The following is a 23950-nucleotide window of genomic DNA, read 5'->3' on the forward strand; positions in this document are numbered from 1 at the left end:
ATCAATGGAAATCTCTTGCTACTGTTAGAAGAGAAGGTGTCCTCTCTATGCTTCTACTATCCTTCAACTCCCCTCCCCTGTCTCTGTCACCTCTGTCACTTTTTACTATGTCCCAGAAGCTCTAGTCAATGTCCATCTATTGCATTTTTGGGCACATTGCATGATAATGATCTGTTTATAGCTGTGTGGTCTTATTAGACTATTTGCAGTTTGAGGGTAGTGACTGTGTGAGTCCCAAACAACACTGCTAAATAAAAGCAAGTCTTGGTAGTAGTGATTCAGTAGAGTTTTCTCAGTATAAGATTTCCACGGTTGTATTGAGAGGCATAATTTAGAAGTTAAGAACTTGGGTTTTGGAGCCAGAATACCTGGATTCATATCCCAGCTTTGTCACTTGCTAGCTCAATGGCTTTGGGTAAGCATTTTAACTACTCTTATATTCCAATTCTCTTATTTATAAAGCTGGGATACGTTTTTACCTATATTTTACTATTTTAAATTTTTACATAAACTTTATATATTTTACTATTTGTAAATAGCCAATTACTTCATGGATATATATACATGCACACATATACATATACATATATATGTGTGTGTGTATATACATATGTGTGTGTATATATATATATTTAATATGTCTCCATTATATATATAACACTGTCTTAGTCCATTAGTGTTGCTGTAACAGAATGCCACAGACTGGTTAATTTATAAAGAACAAAACTTTGTTTCTCACAATTCTGGAGGTTGGGAAGTCCAAGACCAAGACAATGGTAGATCTGGTTGTCCGGTGAGGGTTACATTCTCTATAGGGGAAGAATGCTTTGTCCTCACACAATGGAAAGTAGAAAGGGCAAAAGAGCCCAGCACTGCATGAAGCCTCTTTCACAAGGGCCTTAATTCCCTTCCCAAGAAAAAGAGCTCTTATGATCTAATCACATCTTAAAGTTTCTGTCTCCCTTAATATCATTACATTGGCCATTAAGTTTTAACACCATAGTTTTGGAGATGATACATTCAAACCAGAGCAAATATATCTGTATTTCACAAATAAATCTATATTTTCAATATTTGTATTTATCTGGTCATCATGAATATATTCATTCCATCCTCATAAGTGTGACTGTATACTCATAAGAATATATATGCATGTGTGTATGTATTTATATTTATGTACACACACACACACACACACACACACACATATAACTTAGAACAGTGTCTGGTTGATACTTACTAAACATTCAGTGAAATTACTTACCATGTTTGTGTATAGGACATTACTTATTTTGTCTTCAAATGAATTTTAAGAAATATTTATGTGAACATTTAATGCATAGCTGATTGCTGAAGCATATTCCTGACTTTATTTGGCATATAGAATATCTGAACTTCAGGTTTTATAAAATTGTAACTTCAAACACTCTTCTTTAAATTCTTATTTAAAGCCTGGTTAGAGTAATGTTATTCATGTAGGACTATCAAAAGAGTATTCTTTTGATTCCATCTCTTCCTTCTTATACTCTAAAGGGTATTCTTAAATTAGGCAAGGCCATCAGTAGGCTGCCCCCTTTATGGAATTGTGGCTTGGTGTTATGCCATCAGTTTGCATTAAGGAACTTTAAAGAAACAGCTGTTGGTCAGAATTCAACATATTGCTTAGTATGCAGGCAGTGGTTAAGAGCACAGGCTTCATTGGCAGATGGCCTGGATTCTAATCCTGGCTCTGCCACCACCCAGCTATGTCACTAAAGCTCAGTTACCATATTTGTAAAAGAGGACTGATAATAAGGCCTAACTCAGAGTCTCAGAGTATCATTTTGAGAATCACATGAGACCATGTGCGTATAGGCCTTAGTAGAATACCAAGTATACAGTAAATTCTCAATATATATTAATTTTCTATTGTAGGATATTGTTAGCTATATCATGAATAACCTCTTTATGAGGACCTTTAAATGAATTTTCCTCAGATCTACGAACCAGGAAAAGTACATTTTCTAAAAAATTTCTCACTATATATGGGCCATATGAAACTGGAAATTATATTTTTCTCTTTGCTTTGGCCATGAGGAAGCACAGAGCCCAAATTTTGCTTTATCTCTGGCAAGTCAAAACAGGGTGGTATTTATTGTTTAACAATAAAAATAATATCTAACATTTATTGGATGGTCATCAGAGTAAATAGGCCAAACACTATTTCTTCTAAGCATGTTAGTTTTTTCTTTTAAAAAAAGAAACAGCAGAATGAGATATTAATATTCATTTAAAGTATAAGAACACTGAGGTACCTTATTCCTGCCTTTAGTCTATTCCCATATACCTTTTTCCCTGTACTTGATTTTCTTATCTGTTTTTTTTCCATTTCGGAGAAATTTCTTTTAGAACAAGATGATGTGTCAGAAATAAATTAAAACATATATTTACAATCTTTTCGCTTTCTTTTTTTTTAATTGCAGTTTAGGTTTTGGGGTACATGTGAAGAACATGTAAGATTGTTGCATAGGTACTTATTAGTTTAATTTTTTTGGTTGTATATGAAGTTTCTGACCAAATTTATACATCAGCCTCCAATTCTGGCATTGCCTGTTTAACTCAAATTAAGTCACTAATGAATAAAAAAATATTTTGAATAAACAAATTCAGAAAGCAAATTTATTCATTGTTTATTGAACAATGATAAATGTGTCATTTTTCCACCAGAAAACCCAAGAATGAAAGTGAAAAACAGATTATTTCCAAAATCTGTGACATCTGATAGTTGGGATGATATAGATGAGTCTTTGCTTACCCTCATCCTCAGAAATCCTATTGCCATCTGGGTATCTTGTGGTGAACCATTTCTACTTCCAAATGGTGAGTGTTTCATTTTTACTTTCTTTCAAGCAAGTGTGTGAAGGAAGAGAGAAATACATTTTATGCCATCATAAGAAAATGAATTAAATGTGTATAATATCAACATAATAACATCACGTTTATACAAAGAATAGAACGTTCATCAATTAATATGTGCACAAGGATAGCAATGCTTTCATATTTGCACATTTGCCTGTTTTTTTCATACTAGAATGGAGTATTCTATGTGGAAAAATGTCTAATTTACTTGATAAAGAGATCCTTGGTCTATAAGACTGAGAATAATGGTATACATTAGAAAATAACAAATGAGTTTAATTCACACTGAGGACGACCTGTCTGCACATTTTCATTTTTAAGAATTGCACCCTTTAGGCAGTAGGTGGATGTTTAAAAAATGAATGGTTCCAAGCCAGGCTTTCATCACCTCCAAATAGTTTGTGGAAGTGGAAAATGAAATATGGCTATTGCATATGGTAAATCTATACAATAAAACAGCATTGTTCTTTTTTTACCCCTCCACTCCATAAAGAAACGCCTTAAGCCCTGTCATCTTTCAAATGAGGTTTCTTTTAATGACCCTTACCTTTTAATTACTTGTTTCTAATTGAATCTATTTGTTCGAGCAGAAAGTTATTTATAAATTATTGGTGTGAATGATAAATTACTGTTGATAAAATATCTTGTATTTTTATTATTCTAGCTTTACAGAAAGCAAAAAAATTAGAGAAACAGAACTGGCTTAAAAAGGACAGAATTTTGGCTGATCTAAACACCATGAGACACAAAATGAGACAGTTAAAAGGTCAGTGTGAGCTGTATCAAACATAACCATATTTAATTCAAAATGTAGCCTCAAATTGCTAATGGTTATTTTCTACCATTAGATATCAGGTATTTAACTAATGAGTATTTTATAAATACTGTTTTACATAAATCATTTGAGTAAAGTCTAAAACCTAATAATATATCTTTTTTGTTCTGATATTATATTTGTAAATTTTATATGAAAATGAATATTAAATGACTTATGCATACATTTTAAAAATTAGGAGGTTATCTGAGCAAGAGAAACTACCCCATTGTTTTTGAAATAATCCCTCAATGGACAGTTTGTGGGCTTTGGAATTAATGAAACCTTGATATCATTCCTTCGGTATTGCTGGGGAAGGTTTTTTTTGTTTGTTTTGTTTTTTTTTTTAATTTTTTACATCTGAATGAGAAAGTACTAAAATCTTCAAAAGTCAGTGTCAGTAACTTAAAATGACTTCTCCTTTTTATACAGCATGAGACATGCTATTCACAGTCAAAGTGATCAATATTGGTCTCCTTCTTCCATTCTTCTTATCACAGAATCTTAGGTTTCTGACATTATACTACTCCCAGGACTTGAGATACAAATGGTTCTTTGGGGAGAAACATTGTACTAAGGACTTGAGTCTAGGAAGGAGCACATTTCAAGCTCAGTAATTGCCATAGCAGAATTTCAACTCCTGTTGCTGTCTTGTGTTAAAAGCGTATGAATCTTGCTTCAATAAATAGCACAACTAGTCCTAACTGCATTAGACTGAACCGTGGTTTGAAATAACTATTATCCAGTTCTTACCAAAAGAAGGATTGAGTGTAAGTGAAAAATATTACTACTACTTTCCTATACTACTCCTACTAGACATTTTCACTTGAATGTTCTGTGGACATGTCCAAAACTTCAGCTGTCATATTACCCCAGCACCAATGCCTCCTTTGTTTCTGCTGGTAGTAGGTTCTACTACCATCTACCCAGTTGTTACTCCTCAAATCCCTGGATGTCGTTATTGGCATCTCCCTCTCTCTTACCCTTCCCCAAGCAAATATTCAGTAAGCCTTGTTACTTTGAATCTGTTAAGTTGATCTCAAATGATTCTAACTCTCTCAGCCTATATGTCACTATCCATGTTCAAGCTACCATCATCTATATTCCTTGGACCACCAGAACAGTTTTCTAACTGTTCCCCCTGCTTCACATCTTGACAGTGGTTTCCATTCTATAAGTAATGGTGACATTCTGAAGTTGAAATGATTATGCAAAAATGCAAAGGTATTATGATATTCTAGGCATAAAATCTTGCAAGGCTTCCTATTATCTTTAGGACAAAGTTGAAACTGCTTAGGGTGGCCCTTTATAATCTTGTTCTCTGTAAGTTCCTTGCCCACTACACACATTTTAACTTTCTTTTAGCTCCCCAGACATACCATACACTTTCTTAACTCTGAGCTTTTGGCACATTTTAGTTCCCTCTACCTCAAAGTTTTCCCTATCCTGTCCTCTTAGGTTGCTCCTACTCATTCTGTGTCTTTTTAGGTTACTTGTCACTTCTTCCCAGAAGCCTCCCTCAGCATTCCAAGCGTAGGGTATTGTAGTTTATCACACTCTGAACTTCCCCTCTGATAGTCCTCATCACATTATTATGATTACCTGTTTACGTGACAGTCTTATAATGTTAGGTTATAAATTCTGTACCCTTCTCTTTTGTTCTCTGAATAGTTGTAGAATGACTGATGTAAAGAATAAATGGAATTTCAACCATTCATTCTAGGGTGTTTTTCTAGTTCTATTACTGTGTCAAGTTAAATACTGAAAATAGCTCCTGGCATGGCTACCTTTATTAAATTCTGATTTTATATTGTCTTCAGTTTTTATTACAATTAAGTATTTAAAATTTTTAAAGTTAATTTGTCATCATCTACAATACCACTGTTTGAAATTCTGTATTTTGTCAGTTATATCCATTCTGGAGGGATCCATTGATGTGGTTTCACTTAGAATTTAATGCTAACATAAATCTTGTCACTATTGACAAACTGGTATGTTTTCTGCTATTAAATATAAATTCAACACATGCTTATAAAACATTTACACTCATGAAAGCCTTTTTCTAGCTGGTGAGATTATGAGGATAAATAAGAACAAGTCTTAGCTCAGTTAACTGCAGGACCTGTAAGATTGTGAGCTTCCTGAGTGTTGGGTAAAACCGGAGGTATGAATAATTGCTAATTATGCTGTCATAGCCATTGGTAAATACAAGTATTTATTGAACATATCCTATGTACAAAACACTGTGCTAAGCTGACTTTATGTTTCATTGGTAAGCATAAACATTGCTAATATTAATCATAATTCTAGTAATTACTTTGTAGGGTTTTCATGATTAAGTAACAAATGTCAAATCTTTACTACATGGTTAATATATAATAAATATTCAATAAATATTGGAGTAAGGGTTCCTGAAAAGGCAACTCATTTACCCACTTGGGGTCATAAAACTGATAAATAAATAAAACACGGGAATGGCAGATCCTGCTAAATCATCACCAGTGTTACATGTAAAGGTAATGTTGGAGCATTTAATTTAGTGTGAAAGCTAAATAAGTCTTCTAACTGAAACTCAAATTGGGTGGGCTTACCCTTGCAGACACAGGTGATTCTGAATGAGGGTGGGCCTCCCAATAAGACAGGAAATGGGGAGAGCTGCCTGGGCAAGACTCATCGCATGAAAGAACAGCAAAGCATTTGTGTTTTCTAGTTTCTAAGATAAAAAATGGGCCAAGAATCCCCAGTTATTTTCCCCAATTTCCAATCAGAAAAATAATCTGCAATATCAGTGTGGCTCCATCCTCAAAATGAAACAATAGGACTAGAGAAGAGGCATGCCTCATTAATAAATAGATAGCTATTATAATTATTATCACCTGATCTCATGTGAAGTAAAATAGGATATGTGGGAAATGTAATAAAAAATGAAAAATAATTCATTCCATACGTCATTGTTTGATTTCAATTTTTGTTATTCATACCCATGTAAATAACAGCTTATCATAAAAACCTTTCCTCAAACTAAAACCTTTTGTGATGACATTATGTCTCTTTATGAAAACTATAGTGCAAATGCATTAATTTTCTTATGACCATTAGAAGCAAGTTGACAAAAAATGCATAATGTTTTTGCCTGTTTTCTGTACTCAATCTCTAGCTCTCAACAGTGTAAATGATAAACTATTGCTGAACTCTCTGTAGTTGAGCAAAATTTTAGTGTTCAAAATGCATTATAAATAAAATATTTGTTGAAATGTTATTTATAAAAATGTATGGGTCATAAATTAATGTTATGTGCACTCTATAAGTAGAGTTGTATGAAAACTATATTTAGTATAAATTTGTATTATGTATTTGTGAGGTGCCACCATGGTCTTCTCCAAAGTGCATTGCTTAATGGCATTGTCACTGTAACTCATTGACTGATTGATTCAATTATGTTTTCTTCACATCCATAAATTACATATGAATCCTTATTAGGGACATAGAGTTCTGGTTTCCCTGAAAAGTCATTGTTGCCATTTATTTTTAGTGCTGGATCTATTTCTATAAAGTTGAGCTAGAGGAACACAAATGCTTTATCCTCTACAAGTACCCGATTATTTTCAAAGAGTTTTGTTTGATCTATACTCTGAAAATCTGCACATTAAGATTATGTTGGCAACAAAATTGAAACTCAATTTCATTTTAGTAGTTCTATTGTTTTATGAACCTAGATGTTACTCTCTCTAAGAAATCTTCTGTGATGCCTCAGACTAGGTTAGCAACTCCCAGTTGCAGTCAACTATTGGCGTAATCATTTCCTTGATGTCTGCCTTCCCGACCAAACCTGAGGCAGGAACTCATTCTCCAACATGTTTGTATTATCCAACATAACACCTCACCCATAGCTGTTGCTCAATATAGTTTCTGGAAAGAAGATGCAAGAGAAAGCATTATTTTTACTTAAGTTTAGAGATCGGTATGAAATGTGAGCTGAGTATATCTTCAACACAGAAAAAGAAAACAATTTCATAAGTGTGACTTTTTAAACCTCTTTCATAATTATTTTAAGTGGTCTAGTTGAAAGAACACATGAATTGGAATCATCACACTTATTAAATCATTCCTGTGATTCTTTAGAATACAGTATTTCAATAAATATTTTCTCTTACTACAGCTTTCTAACAGCATAAAGGGCACAGCAGAGGTGTCAGAAACTAATCATGCTTGCAGGGTATTATTAGATAGAAAAAAAAAAAGTTCCTGTCTCTTGGGTTAATATTATTTTAGAAATACTTAATCCCCACACTGCTAAGCTAATTGTGGGGGAAAAGCTTATTATTAGTGAAGAGAATAAAGCATATGTTCCAAGACTAGAAGGATGATAGGGGCTATATAAGGTCATGAATTCTATTTGACTAAATTACCGCTGAACCATATCATGGATGCGAGGCTGAGGCCAGTGAGGAAATCAGCATGTTATCTTCCTCTTCCATCTGTAGAGTAGGTATGAGAATCCTAGCCATTTAAAGCCTGAAGCTCCCATCTGAAGAGGCATTGTTAGATATTATTACCTTGGGCATCTTTGCTTTTATGATATATTTAGTATTTTAGCCTATGCTCCTGTGTGGAATGATTTATGCATAGAAAGCCAAACAAACTTATTTGAAATCTGAAAGCCTATCATCAGAAACAAAATTTCTAGAGACTTGTTTCCCCAGGGCGGCGAGTAGTGGCATGTCAGCCCGCCACCATGGTTCCTACCAAAAGCCCTGTGCAGCCGGTGGTGGTTGAAGGAGGATGGACCAAAAAGACTCAAGAGGAAATTAAACTCATGGAACTTATAAGAAATACAGAGGTATGCTGTTTGGGATTCTGGACATTAAATACTCTGCCCTTTTTATGAGTATTTAAAAGTACAATATGAGATTTTTAAATGATGCTGTTAATATATTCTCAGCATCTGATCAGTTATGATCATATAAGCATATGCCAAGCATTGAGTTGGCATTTGGAGAGTAGCTGTCTAAAAGACAGCCAGCTCATATAAGGGCCTGTTTTGTTTGAACGGAGATCAGAAATTACGACCTTAGCAAAGAAGAGAAAAAGGCCCAGTGGATATGTACAAAGGTAATTGTAATAATTGTAGTCAAGTTGAGCCTTCCGACTTCATTGCTCATTACTCCTAAGGGCATGTCTCAATATGTAAAAAGAGCAAGGAGCAAAATACTAATTGCAATGGAGACATTCAGAAGTGAAGAATTTAAAAAGTGGTTTCAGTCCAATTGGTTAATCAGTCAGGATTGCCAGACATAAAAAAGTCGAAAAGATAAAGGTCAGCTGTTGAGAGAGGACTGGAGAGAGAGACCAGGGAAAACTTTTTGCTTTGTGAAGTTTTTCATCAAAATGATATGTTCCTATTTAATAAGATTTCTCAAATTCGTGAAATGTGTTCAATCTAAATCTTAGGCACGTGCCCAAGTCAAGGTTACTAGAACAAAAGGAATTGACATCCCTAGAAATATGACTTCGTGCCAAGCTGAGAAGGATAAATCACTGACCAGGGAATGAATGCAAAGCATTGAACTAGGACATACTTGAAGCAGAATAAAAATCTGCCTGTCAGGGATCTGGCAAAGTATAAGGGTGGCTGCTGTATTTTAAAAGATAGCAAGTAAGGACTGAAACAACACTGTTGTATACCCCTGTACGCATTTCTTGGTTAGAGGAAATGATGTGATTCCAATAAAAAACTAATTTGTTAGATACAGAGAAATCTCTCAGTAGGAGAAACATCATGCAAAAGTCCAAAAACACATCTCTCTTTATTTCTTCACATTATAAATGAGAGTTAAGTGCTTTGCCAAAATGAGTGCCTTCTTCTTCTTCTAATGATTATTATTGTCTTTGGTGTTTCATTGAGGCAAGGGGAATTTACTAGAGTCAGTGACAAAAAGGCTAATGTACTTAATAGTTACTTTCTAAAATACTTTTCCATGTAATTTATTAATTACAAGATGCTTCTGGATTTTATCACATTCTTTACAAACACTATACAGACAGTTCTCTAAACATAACATTCTCTGGGCTTTTCTGGACAGGCGCACCTTTCTGAAGTTCAAGAAATGGAATCCAAAAGAAATTTTCCAATTGCAACTAAACATATAGCAGTCAAGCCGAGCGGCCTGTATAAGCAGCCGAACACAAAACGAGTGTGGATTTATCTAAATGGAGGCAGACCTGAAGATGGCACTTATGCCTGGGGCAAAACTATTTCAGAGGTAAATCTAGTATGAAAAGAGTGTTTGATAGGCCTGGGTTCAAATCCCAGCTCTGATATTTCTAGATTGTTTAGTCAAACAAATTATTTTACTTCTATGAACTTCATTTGCTTGTCCATTAAATAGTAGCAGTACTTTCCTCATAGGATTGGTCTCATGATTGAATGAGCTTATATGTGTGACAAAGTGAAGTTCAATGCTGTCAGACATATATGTGAATCTGAATATGACACTTATCCAGCAGAGAACAGTGCCAGTTCAACCCACTCCTACCAAAGAGTAAAATCTAAACTTTAAAATAATTTTCCTCATCCATTTTATTTATTATTATTATTATTATTATTATTATTGAGACAGAGTCTCGCCCTGTCACCCAGGCTGGAGTGCAGTGGCATGTGTTCTCATCCATTTTAAATCCAGTTCACAAGAGTGATATTTTTCACCCATCATGAATCATTTACTAGATATGTTCTATTTAAGAAAAACAATGGTACTCATTCGAGAAAGCCTATCATATTCTTAATACCCAAAGACCTAGAGCTGTCAGAATTCCCACTTCCCAAAGTTAAAATATTGACTAAGGAAAAGAGGAGTAACAGTTCATTTTTGGTTTGTAATTTCAGGGATAAAATTCTGACATTTTTTTCTTAATTTTTTAAATGAAGAATTTAGGCAAATAATAATTTGAGTAGTCTTTTTAAAAATCTTATCTGTTGCAGTGATGTCTTAAATAGTAGCTTGTCTTTTTAATTTTGTGAACTGTTTTCATGAATTTTTCTGGGACAGATGAAAGTCATGTAGAGATGTTGTTAGTGGTTTGGGATGTGGAAAGGCAAGGCGGTATAATAGACTGGCTTGGAGAAGTTCATGGAGGCTGGTGATGGCATCTACAGTAGCAGGGCCATCTGAGAGGGTCCTGTCCCTGGACATTAATCCAGTTTCAAAGTGTAAGGGAGACCACTCTTCTTTGACAGGGCATTTAAATAAGAATGGTGAGAGTGATTTCATACCAGAAGATGACAGCCAATTTGTTGTACTTGAGAAGTAAGAGATTAAAATGTAGAAAATGTATACTCAAAATTAGGATTACAAGTGAAGGATCTTCATATATGTAGGGAAAAAAAGAAAGTGATTTTTTAAAAAAGATAGTGAAAGCTTTTTCAGAAGAGAGCTACCTAGAAAAAGCACTATAACCAAGCTTAAATATCTTTTCCTTGCTTGTTTCTTAAAAAATCAGAGTTCATGTTGTAGATGCCATGTGTTAAAATGCACTTAACTATTGCACCTAGAACTCATATATTTCTGAGAGAATACACCATGATTAATAAATGGGTAAATGGGTAGAGCAGAGACAATGGGGGAAGGCAGCCTGTTAGATTCAGAGTGGCAAAAACTTGCAATAATTGACAAAGATTACTTATATCTATATCTAACTGGGGGATGACTTTTTGATTTATGTGACTCTCGGTGTAGCATATAAAAGGCATTTCATAACTTTTAGTCCATGATCATGTAATTTTTTATGATATTTATATATGAAGAGCCCTATGCTAGATGTTGTGAATTATGTTTCTAATTTATGTCTGTGGAAATATTTTTGTAAACTTAAGGATGCTGTATAATTGACAGCTTAACATCAATAGTAGTAAGTAGCAGTGGAGTCTGTGGTCCCCTTAAATTAATATTTCAAACTGATAAAGCTTTAAAAAATATATCCAAGGTTTACTTGGGAATGTAGAGAAATGGGCACTCTGGAAAGGAATGTAGAGAAATGGGAACTCTTTGGAAGACAATTTGACTGTACATATCATAAGAAAGTGATGTGTAGAACTTGATCCCAAGGATATTTTCATGAACCTATGCAACAATTATTTATTAAGAATATTTATAGGCCGGGCATGGTGGCTCATGCCTGTAATCCCAGCACTTTGGGAGGCTGAGGTAGGTGGATCACGAGGTCAGGAGTTTGAGACCATCCTGGCCACATAGTAAAACCCTGTCTCTACTAAAAATACAAAAATTAGCTGGGTGTGGTGGCACGCGCCTGTAATCCTAGCTACTCTGGCGGCTGAGGCAAGGAATTGCTTGAACCCGGGAGGCGGAGGCTGCAGTGAGCCAAGATTGTGCCACTGCACTCCAGCCTGGGCTACAGAGCGAGACTGTGTCTCAAAAAAAAAAAAACAAAAAAGAATATTTATTGCAAGCCTATTTCTAACAGAGCTAGATTATTAATAATTTAAAACCTCATCAATAGGGAGTTGGTTAAATGAGTTATAGCACTAGGATGGAATACAATATCTCAAAATAACCTTTTTGAAATAATAATGAAGATGTTAAAGATATACTTAGTGAAAGAAGCATTATGTAAAGCATGTGAAGTTAAGTTCTGCACATAACTATACGCAGATATAGTAAAAGACTATAATGATTTTATTAGATGGTCATGGTATGGGGGACCTTTATTTTTCTTTCTTCCATGTTTTTCTTTGTGTTCTATATTATGAGTACAGATTTTTTTAAATAAGGAAAAGTTATATGATAGGGAAGCTGATATTCCTCTGAGAGAAGTACTGATAGAATGTGATAAAGGTAAAATTAGTAGTGAAGGCAGGACTCTCAGTTTAGAAAAGTGGAGCACAGTGCTCACCTAGGGTGACAGACAAGGCTCTGCAGAGGAATCAGTCAGGAACTCTGAAGGAACTCGAGAAATGAAGGAGATTCAACACCTTATGCAGAAAAAGCATTAGCAAGGATGAGGGGTACCACACGTGTAGATATGGGCGTTAGAATTCATAAAGTATATGAAATAGGTGCCCCATGGACAGAGAAATTGGAAGACATAGATGTGACTGGAAAGATTGTTTAAAAGTATATGGTAGACCCCATATACTATATGTATTAGTTTTCTCAGTCAGCCATAACAAAATACCATAGACTGAGTATTAAACAGCAGAAACAACAGAAGTTGATTTTCTCACAGTTCTGGAGGCTGGATGTCCAAGATCAAGGTGCCAGCAGGATTAGTTTCTGGTGAGGCCTCCCTTTTTGGCTTACAGACAGCCACCTCCTTGCTGTGTTCACACATAGTTTTTCTTTTGTGTGCATGTGGAGACAAAAAGAACTCTGGTGTCTCTTCTTTTTCTTGTATATTAAAAAAACCAGTCCCACTGGAATAAGGCTCCATCCTTATGGCTTCGTTTGACCTTAATTACCTCCTTAAAGGCTCTGTCTTCAATTATAGTCACAGTAGGGGTTAGGGCTTAAACATGAATTTGGAATGGATACAATTTAATCCATAACAGTATCCTAAACTCAAGTGCTTGAACGACTACTTGCCTGTGAATAAAGAAATGGCATGGTGAAACAATGTTTTGGGAAGACTAATGTGGCCTAGGTCTGTAAAAGGACACTTAGAGAATGTCTAGAAACTTTTCTGCATATAATTTCTTTCTTTGCTTTATTTAAAAAGTTCTTTTAATCTTTTCCTTTTCCATGCTGTGCATTTTTGTCTTTAAGGCCTTGCATGGGATTCTTCGTGATCAGTTAGGAATGTATCCTTTCACACTGTCAGGCTGTATAAAATACTTCTGGAGGATGGACTGTGTGTGAGAAATGAACAGGCAGCAGGAAGTGTAGGGTTTGGATTTCACTGGGGATGTCTGGCTAATGACACTGACTCCAAAGAAGCTCAGAGTTTCAATGGTTGAGACTTTTGCTGGAAGAAAGATAAACAGAGCACATTTCAAAGTGCTTCTCTCTACCTTATATAATGAAACCCCCAGATGGTATTTGAATCCCATCCAATGCGGACTTTCTCTCAACTGCTTTCGCTGCTGTGGCTATTCTGGATGATTTAACCATGTTCTTCCCACCCACTCTTTGAACATTGCTAGACTTACTGTCATCTCCAACTGTTGTCGGCTTATCAGTCATCAATGCATCAAGGCGGCTCTCTCTCAGGGTTAGTGGCTCTTTCTTCAGGACCAACATCTTTCTCTGATTTATGATTGCCTGTGCCCCTCCTTCTCCCATTCCTGCAGCAGCTCTCTGATTCTACAGAATTTCAAAATCAGAGTGTTCTTCCTTGGCCCAGGAATGGTTCTGAATCCATAAGCAGAAGCTAAAGGAATGAAAAAGAGGTCCTTCTGATTTAGATAGGCAGGTACCTTATGCCCACAGGGAGCATGCAATAGTTCCATGATGCCCATGTGCCACACCTGAGGAGACCTGGTCTAAGAAAACAAAACTCAGAAAATACACTATGGGTGAGCAATTATTATAGAACATTGTTCCTTCATCATGAAGTTTGTTATTGTAAAAACACTTAATTTATGGTATATACTTTAAAGAAGATAGTTGAGTAAATTTAGATACATTTGGAAAACTGAGAATTAAGAATGTCTTTCTGACTAGATATCATAGAACCTAATTGTACTGAAAATCTCTATTTTTTTTCTTTTCAACTCGTCTGTATTTGTTACATTCTTTTAGAGCGGAATATGACTTGGGCACCACATTTCCATGCAGAAACCTCACTTTTCATGCACAAACCTCACTGAGTTACTTTTTGAACAGCTTTACAAGATGTCTAGGTAGGCTTATAATTTTGCTCCTCTAAACAGTACCTTTTTTTTTTTTAGATGGAATTTTTCTCTTGTTGCCCAGGCTGGAGTGCAATGGCGCAATCTCGGTTCACTGCAACCTCCACCTCCTGGGTTCAAGTGATTCTCCTGCCTCCCAAGTAGCTGGGACTACAGGCATGCACCACCACGCCTGGCTAATCTAGTAAATACTAATATAGTATTTACTGTATCTACTATAAATAAATACAAAATTATAAACATACAAAAAGTATAATTTTGTATTTATTTATAGTATTTATTTATAGTTTCACCATGTTGGTCAGGCTGGTCTCAAACTCCTGACCTCAAGTGGTCCACCCGCCTCAACCTTCCAAATTGTTGGGATTACAGGCATGAGCCACTGCGCCCGGCCCAACAATACTTTTCTTTGGGAAACAAGCCCTGTAGAGAGTTATATCAAGTTGCTTCTGTTTAACATACTTATTTCTACCAAACTAATATATGCAGAATTGTCAACTACAGGGTATGAAAAGTTTAAGAAGTGGATCCTAGAAGAATAACAAGTATCTTTCTTTTAAACATCAAGGTATATTTCAGAACACTTTAGTGCCAACAAATTCAGTCTTCTAAGGAATATGGCTTAAACGCTTTAGACCTCAAGGTTAATGTTAGGCTGCTACATCTTACAGCACACATTATGTTGATCTGTTAAAATAAGCAGTGAAACTAAAAAAGCATTACTAATCCTCCTTTAGTGCCTAAAACCTCACAGTGTCACAATTAGAAGTAGAAAGAAATCTTATCTTCCCCTTAAAGGAGTTGTTTTCATGCCTTACAGATCTTTTTTAATGTTAATCAAAATAAAGGAAAAAGTCCTTGAAAATATATTATCAGAGAGAGTGAAGATAAAATATTGAACATGAGTACAAGTCATTCTTCAGCCAAAGCTTAGTCTGTTTCTTCTATGCATGATGTGTCATCATCTCCTTCAAGCAGCAGCATTTCATCAGTTACAGCAGATAAAATGCCTTATTTTCATATTTAAAAAAAAATTTTGGGTAAATGTATTGAGTTTACATGTAAATAGGTCTTAGTAGAAACCAAGTAAAATAACCATATATTGAATTTATATTTTGCCTTTAAAGTATGTTTTAGTCAAATTATGTATATATTTTTTCTGTTTATAGGTAGAAAACATGATCTCTATAGAAGACTGACATTTTGGTGGTAAAGAAAAATATAAGAAATACGTCTTTGTGGGATCTTTTCAAACTACACAAATTTCTCTCAGATACCTATCTCTATATATTTCTAGGATAGCTCTTCATTTTTCACACTCTAGACAGAAGCTCAGCTACCATACCCTTTGGCTCCTTGGAGTAGAAAAAAAAAACATTAGTGACTACTATGGAGTGAATTGTGTTTCAAAATATATGTCGAAGACACAAACCCCAATGTGACTATATTTTGATATATAAGATACAAAAAGGCTTTTAGGAGGTAATTAAGGTTAAATGAGGTCTTGAGGTGGGGCCTTAATCCAGTAGAATTAGTGCCCTTATAAGAAGAGGAAGAGAGAGAGACCTCTTTTTCTCTGCCATGTGAGGACACAACAAGGAGATGGCTGTCTGCAAGCTATAAAGGGAGTCCTTACCAGGAACTGAATCTGCTGGCACCTTGACAGTGGACTTCCCAGACTCCAGAACTGCAAGAAATAAATTCCCACTGCTTAAGCCACGCAGTCTGTAGCAGCCTGAACATACTAATGTAGTGACTATTGTTAAAGAGAATTTAGAAATATCACAAAATAAAATCATATGAATATACTGGAATCTCTTGTTGAAAATAATCTCTATGAATTTTTTTATTAACTTATTAACATTTGTTGTTTTCTAATTAGAAAACATAAAAAGATTAAAAGCACCAAGAAGGAAATGAAAATTACATCACCCACACATAACCAGTTATTACAATTTTAGTGTATATACTTCTATTATTTCTAAACAGTAATAATTTTTTTGCCTTTGTGATCATAGTAGACCACGTGACATATACAGTTTTGCAAGCTGCTCTGTTTACCTAATATGACTTTTTCCCCATATAATTTAACATTCTTAGAAAAAACATTGTTTTCAATGGCATTATAATCTTCTATCAAATGGATGTATTATTTATTCATCCAGTTTTCTATTATTTGCCAGTTCAGTTGTTGTTAATTTTTTGCTATTATAAAGAGTGCTGTAATTAACATATTGATATATCAACCAATATTTATTTTCTGATTATTTTCCTTAAATAAATTCCTAGAGGGATTTCTAGGTCATGCTAATAAACATGCCTAAGAATTTTGATACCTACTGCCAAATTGTTTTCTAGGAATGTTTCAGGAGTTTATGCCCCCATAAGTAGCTATTGAGAATTCCCGTCTAACTGTTGTATACATGAAGATATCAACAACACTGCAACAAAATCCAGTGATTTAAAAACATATATTTACAGGTTCAACAGAAGAAAAATGTTATACCCATATTTTAATTTATATATTTTTACTTACTTGTTGAGGTGATTACAATTTGTTTTATGTTATCACTTATTGGTCATCCCTGAATTCCCTGTCTTTTGCTATTTTTCTATTATATATATTTTTCATATTGATAAAAGCTTTTTACTAAGTAATAAGGGTATTATGTATAACTTTATCAGATTTATTATAAGAAATTTCCAATTTACTATTGTGTCTATGGAGTTTTTTAATGTATAGAAAGTAATACATTTTATAAGTTTGTTCATTGCTCTTAATGCCCAGATAGTCCTTTATCATCTTAAGCTCATATAAAGATTCACCTGCTTTTTCTTCTAATTTTTTTGCAGTTGTGTTTTGCTCTTACTTTTCCTTTTTCTGGTGTAAAATTTGAGTGAAGCTATTTTCTCTGCTTTATTTGTTAGCTTACAATTATCTTAGCTCTATTCACTGACTAATCTTTTTCTCTCCCTTCTGAGTTGGAATACCAATGTTATGCTAAAATCTTGCATATACTAGCTTCTGCTTTTAAGTTATATAAAGTATTACTTTTAAAATTATATAGATTTAAATTTTAATATCTGAAAGAAGTTGCCCATTGTTGTACTTTATTGTGAGATTTTACTTGAATATTCTTTCCTGTTGACCTTTACAGATAAATTTTGGAATTACATTTCAACATCATAAAATCATCCTATAGGATTTTGACTGTAGTTGTATTAGACTATTAATTAATTTCATAAGAATTTACACCTTTTACATTATTCAATTTCCACAACTAGGCTGTGATATATTTTTTATATATGTAAAAAATATACATAAATTAATGTATATTTTTATACTTACTTTTATATATTTTATATATAAATATATATATAAATATATATAATATGCTTATTTTATATATGTAAAAAAGACTTATGTATAAGTTTTTTTTCTTGTCCATCAGTGATATTTTAATTTATATATTATATGCTTATTTTATATATGTAAAAAAGACTTTTGTATAAGTTTTTTTTCTTGTCCATCAGTGACATTTTATTTTATTTTTTTACAAGGTCTTAGATTTTTAAATGATTGTTATTTCTAGTTAATTTTGTTTTGGGGATAGATTTTCCCTGACTATTTTCAAAATGCCTATTTTCATTGAGCAGATAAACTATTAATGTTTTAACATTCATTTTGTATTTGGACACTTCGTTGCTTTATTTTTGTTAATTTCTCACTTGATTCACCTAAGTTTTCTAAGAATAAGGTCATATTAAATTCACATGATGGTGATTTTTGCTTACTCCTTTAAAATAACTGTTTCTCTTATTCTGATTTTATGTTTTATTGCATTGCTTATAATCTTAAAATTAATGCTTAACAAACAAAAAGAAGGAAACAGCATCTGTTGTCTTCATGAATGATAAGAAAGAAGGCTGGGTGTATTGGCCCATGCCTGTAATCTCAACACTTTGAGAGGCCAAGGTGGGAGTATTGATTGAACCCAGGAGTTCAAGATCAGTCTGAGCAACATGGTGAAACCCCGTTTCTACAAAAACAAAAATTAGCCAGACATGGTGATGCATGCCTGTAGTCCCAGATATGCAGGAGATTGAGGTGGAAGAATCACCTGAGCCTTGGGAAGTCAAGGCTGTAATAAACGTAATAAACCCTAATCATGCCACTGCATCACTGCACTCCAGCCTAGGTGACAGAGTGAGACCTTGTCTGAAAAAAAAGAAAGAGAAAGAAAGAATGCTTTGGTTTTCTTTTTTCTGCCCACCTCTGTTTTTGGCCACCCTGTTTCTGGTCATGTTTCACATTTTTTTTTCTCTATGAAGACTTACTTTAAAAGTTTAATTCATTTATTTCCTGATTACTTTTGTAGCAGGCGTATCATGTTCTAACAGTCTTAATGCTCAACATCAGTCATTTTATATTAGGTCTTTCCATAGTCAAGGAATTTGATTCCTTTCTTAGTAATCCAAAATATATGTGTGTGTGTGATATGTCTTCTGAGGACATTGTTTGTTTCCTTTAACCATAAATTGTAACTTGGCTGGATATAGAATTCTTATGTTAAAATCTTTTCCCCTAAAAACTTCATAATTTCATAGATTTTGCTTCATTTTCTTTGGTATTCAGTGTTACAGAAAACAGAATATAAATATAACTGAATTTTTTCCCATGCTTGAAATCCATACCTTTTGCTCTGTGATATTTAAATCTTAGTCATATTTTTCATAAACTTTGCCTTATCCTAGGTCAGCCTACTTCACCTGAAGGCATGGATCTTTATTTGGAACAGGAAAGTTTTCTTCTATTTTTTGATAGTTGCTTAAGGTTAATTTATTCTAGATTCTTCTCCAGTAACACCAATAATATATAGGTTTAATATCTGATATCTTGACATTCTAGATGTTTAACTTTCTCATACATTTTATCTCTTTTTCTTTTTCTGTATCCTGTGAGATTTTCTACACCTAGTCTGCCCTAATACTGATTTGAATTTCTGTAGTATTGAGTCTTCTTCTTTCCTACCTTCTCTCCTCTTGTCATTCAGCTCTCTCTTATCCTTACTTGAAACCCTATTTCTTCTCTCAGTAGCATCTATACAACTTTGGTTATGATATTTAACCTCTTTGTCCTCCATTTTTCTCATCAACAAAAGGTGGATGATAATTATGTCCACAGAACAAAATTAGATTGTCCTTGAGAACTTTTAGAAAAATACCCAGCCCCTAAAAACGTGTCAATACATTTTAGTCAATATTACTGTTATCAGCAGCCTCAGCGTCTCTCCTGTATCTGAGCAATACTTCTTCCCTTTAAGCTGTGGTTATCTCGTTTCTCTGTGTATGTGTGTGTGTATGTGTTTATGGAAGTCATAGCTTATTGAATTTGGGGTGAACACAACACTGATACTCTTTAAAATGTACTAATGCAGTAAATCTTTTTTAAAATCTTCACCTTGAGTATAATGTACTCCTTTTTATGTTGTAGAATATTTTCATAAACCTCACATTGTTGCTGTTGTTGATTTTTATATTTGTATTTCCTTGTACAAGGAAAGGTCTTTTGATAATAGACAGAATAGCTTAGTTCTCTTTGCTGTCAGAATCCTCCCTCAATGCTAAGTTGAAGGATTGGTTTATATGCAGAGTATTTAATCAAATTGTTTCTGACTAGCTGTTATTTGGCAGGATTCGGGCTGCATTTAAGACCACTCTCCTGTTGGTCTTCTCTGACTATCCCATTCTATACAGGGGAATATATTTTTGGATAATTTCAATTATCATTAAATTCAATCAATTCGTCCCTTACTCAAAATACTGCGTAAAAAGCTGCACTTTTTGAATTGCATCACCCCATCACTCTTCTTGTCTTGGTTCGTATTATTGATGCATTTTCCAGAGGCTGGCCATCACATGCCCAGCCCAGACCCCTGCCATGCTGCCTTGTTGTGAGTTATAGCCTCTTAACAGATCTATATACAGAAATATTAGTGGTGATTTGGGAGGCTGATGTGGACTTGGCACCTGCAGTTTGGGGGAACAGGCTTTTGGCTCTCAAAAGGTGAAAGTCATACAAGTAGTTATGTAGAAACCTCTCACTTTCTTCTTGCTTGCTTTTATTATTTTGTTTTAAAGTTTTATTCACATTTTAAAGGATTTGCCCTCAAGAGTCTGGCAGCATGGTTGACTAATCTTTCTAGTACCATTGATGCTGTTTCTGTACATGTGTTTTTATCAGTGAGTATTCAAGAAAAATTGAGAGAAGTTTAATAAGGCTTTTCTAGAAAGCTTTAAAATGTATCAGTTAAAAACAAAAGACTTTTTAACCATAGAATCATACAGCCAGTGAAGTCTTAGACCAAAATTTTCATTTTATCATTGAGGACACTCTTTTGAAGCAAAATTACCTTTCTGAGGTCATAAACGGGAACGAGCCTGGGTCTCCTCACCTTTTGTCATTCTAGTTCCTTAGTCATTTAAAAAAATGTTTTAGCTATTTTGAGAAGTCTAGATTTTCAATCCAGTGCTTATCATATTTAGGAATTTCTTAAAAAGCGTGAAGACTTCTTCCATGGAAAAATACAGAACTATAGGGTTAACTTTGCTGGAGAGTCCAAAAGCTCCTCATTGTTTAAACACTTCAGGGAACATTTGTGGACCCTTCTTCCCATGCCTTCTGTACCTATGTCTAACAACTATTAGTGGGCAAATAATCAAACTGGGATAATAGTTCTCTTAGAAGAGTTGGTTCTTTGATACATGATTATATTGTGCCATTCCATATTCAAATGTGGCTGTCTATCTGTGTCTCAGCTGCTAGAAGACTGCTCCTCTCGTCTCAAAATGAACCACCCAGCCAGAGCACTGTACACCCCCAGTGGTGAGCCAATTCAGTCCTGGAATGACATAGAGCGAGATATGGTCATCTGTGTGTCTATGGGACGTGGTTTCAGAACCCCAAAAGGTATGTGTGATAGTTTTTTTTCCATCAAGTAATTTAAGAATTAAAACAATCTTCTCTTCAAAGAGCTTATGTGTCCCATCACGATGATTTTGAAAAATTATCCTCCCCCAAGTGTTTCTATTCCATGTTATAGAAGTTAAATTTACATATTTGTGTGCTGGAACCTCATGTCAACACTGTTGCATTGAAGAACTCAGGCAGATTTCAGTTAATCTTGAACCTTTCCAGGGGCCTTATTTGCAGAAATACTGAGAGCCTCATTTGAAGGTATTCCCCTAGTATGAACACTGAGGAAAGTGAGACTCCACTGATTTCCTATTTTCCAAATGATTTAAAACTTAATGTTTTATTAATAGTAATTATATGGTTTGCAGTTTCTTTTCTTTAGTAATAAGTAAATATATTCTAGAATTATTATCTTGTCTATTTCTTGGTAATTTTCTTTGATAAATGGCAGAAATTGAAAATAACATATATTTGTTATTGAGTGAACTCTAGTTCTTTATCCTATGTATCCTGATGGATTAATAGCCTGTTTTTGTAGGTAGGCATATATTAGCAAAGATATAATTTTCAGGAGATTCCGAAGAACATTGTTACCACTCTAAAGGAAACTAAAAGGTTAGGTAATGAATTGCCTGGTATCCCTATAATAGTAACAGTAGATATTTTCTTTTAAGAAGTCACCATGAAATTATTATTACTCTGTTATATGTAATGTAGGCAAACCAAAAACTTCTAAAACAGTTGCAATCATATCTTTACATTTAGCCCAGAAGGGACAAAAGGATAGAAATGGAGACAAAAAGTAGGAAGACGGGATTTATTAGGATGCCTAGCACTGTTCTGAGGGAAGCCACAAATATTCCTCCTGCACATCATGGATGAGGCTCCAGTCCTTTTATTCTTTTTATTTTCTGCGGCTCCCATCACCCATCACTACCCATCACCCTGGTTCTTGGTAACCCTCACCACAGCGTACTTATAAGAACACATCAGTGATGAGGTTCTTATTATCAGCAAGTATTTGTTAGTAGTTTTCTGTATCCACAAAATACATAGCTTATAAAATAAATGTAAGCTAGGCTCCTTTCCTGAGAGTTTTCAATCTAATTAAGAATATGAACACAAATGAAATAATTACAGCACAGTTGAGTAGTCAGCAAACAAGTGTGCATTTGGAGGTGCCTTCCCAGTCCCTTCATTATCTAGGTTTAGTCTTTCATATTCCTGGGATGGGCTTCTGTTGCCTGTACCACACCTTCCTTGCAGCCTTGTGTTCATTGAGCCTGTGTGATAAATAAAGCTAAAAATACTTCAGGCAAGCTAGCCAAAAGGGTATCCAATCACAGAGAGAGATGTCGGCTGCCTTCCCAGAAGCAAGCTCGTCAACAATAAAAACTGTGAATGGAAGAGAAAAAAAATTGGAAATGCAAATATTACTCTTTCTGCCATTTTCCTCCCCGTTAGCTCTGTGTATCTTTCATAAAGCTTTGGAAACAAATGTTCATTTTTACATCTTCAACTATGTAAATACATAGATTGCATCGTATGAAAGTTTATTCCTTTCCTATGACAGTAGGTTCCCCATGTTACCTTCATGGTAAGAGGATTAGTGGTTTCCTCTGTTGCCTTAGTTCTTTCCAGTGAGTTATATGTGTTCTAGGAAATTACAGGAAATCTCTGATTTAGTTTAGAAAAGTCTGATTTAGTTGTTTTTTAGAAACTTATTTTACTGTTGCCATTTTATTATTTTTCCTGAAATAATTAAGTTAGTAATAATAATTTTTTAGAAATCTAAATATTCGGAGTGCTTTAAAAAAGAAAAGATAGAAATGCAACTACATGCATAGACCTATTAAGGGACATTTAATTAATTAATCATTCCATTCATGATTTTTCTGTGACCTACTGGTTTAAGTATTTAGGAAGAAAATAAAGCAGTCTGGGAGTTTCAAAACCACTCTAAAAGGACTTATTTATGCATTATAATGTCAAAAAACATTCAGTATGTGAAAGTTAGCCATCAAAGAATGAAATCAGGTTTTTAAAAAAATCAATTGGATTTGGCAAAACAAACCGAGATGCTACTAGAATGGCTTATTTCACACAAACCCCTGACAAGATTTAAAGGGTGCTTTATGCCATTTGGTATATAATCTGAACACTGTTCTCACTGCTGCTTTCTATCTTTTCATTGTCCCAATTTTTAGACCAGCCTGAGGTTAGCTTCCAGTTCAGACTTTGTAATAAACCTGGAAAGAAGTCCTCTCTAGCAATTTCCATTCTCTAGAAATCCAAAGACTATTAACACATATCTGATGTGATAAGAAGTCAAAAGTGTAATGAGAGAGCCCAGGGTGGGAGCCAAGAATTTTTAAGGGGTCTTCAAGTTTTTCATCAT

General features: G+C 34.4%; 1 protein-coding gene and 1 long non-coding RNA gene across 5 annotated transcripts in view; one reads left to right on the plus strand and one right to left on the minus strand.

The window, feature by feature from the left end:
* DCDC1 (doublecortin domain containing 1) overlaps nt 1-23950 on the plus strand; it is a 69674-nt gene that overhangs the window by 45381 nt on the left and 343 nt on the right. Inside the window, exons 13-17 of the mRNA XM_032283668.1 lie at nt 2707-2859; nt 3563-3664; nt 8416-8552; nt 9796-9975; nt 21396-21546. Of these exons, the coding sequence (XP_032139559.1) occupies nt 2707-2859; nt 3563-3664; nt 8416-8552; nt 9796-9975; nt 21396-21546 (723 nt within the window). The remainder of the gene's footprint in view (nt 1-2706; nt 2860-3562; nt 3665-8415; nt 8553-9795; nt 9976-21395; nt 21547-23950) is intronic.
* Nucleotides 1-23950, minus strand: part of LOC116555175 — a 170994-nt gene that overhangs the window by 2145 nt on the left and 144899 nt on the right. The window lies entirely within an intron of this gene.

Source organism: Sapajus apella, unplaced genomic scaffold, assembly GCF_009761245.1.
Source record: "Sapajus apella isolate SASKATOON/1434 unplaced genomic scaffold, GSC_monkey_1.0 scaffold14, whole genome shotgun sequence".
Taxonomy (NCBI): Eukaryota; Metazoa; Chordata; class Mammalia; order Primates; family Cebidae; genus Sapajus; species Sapajus apella.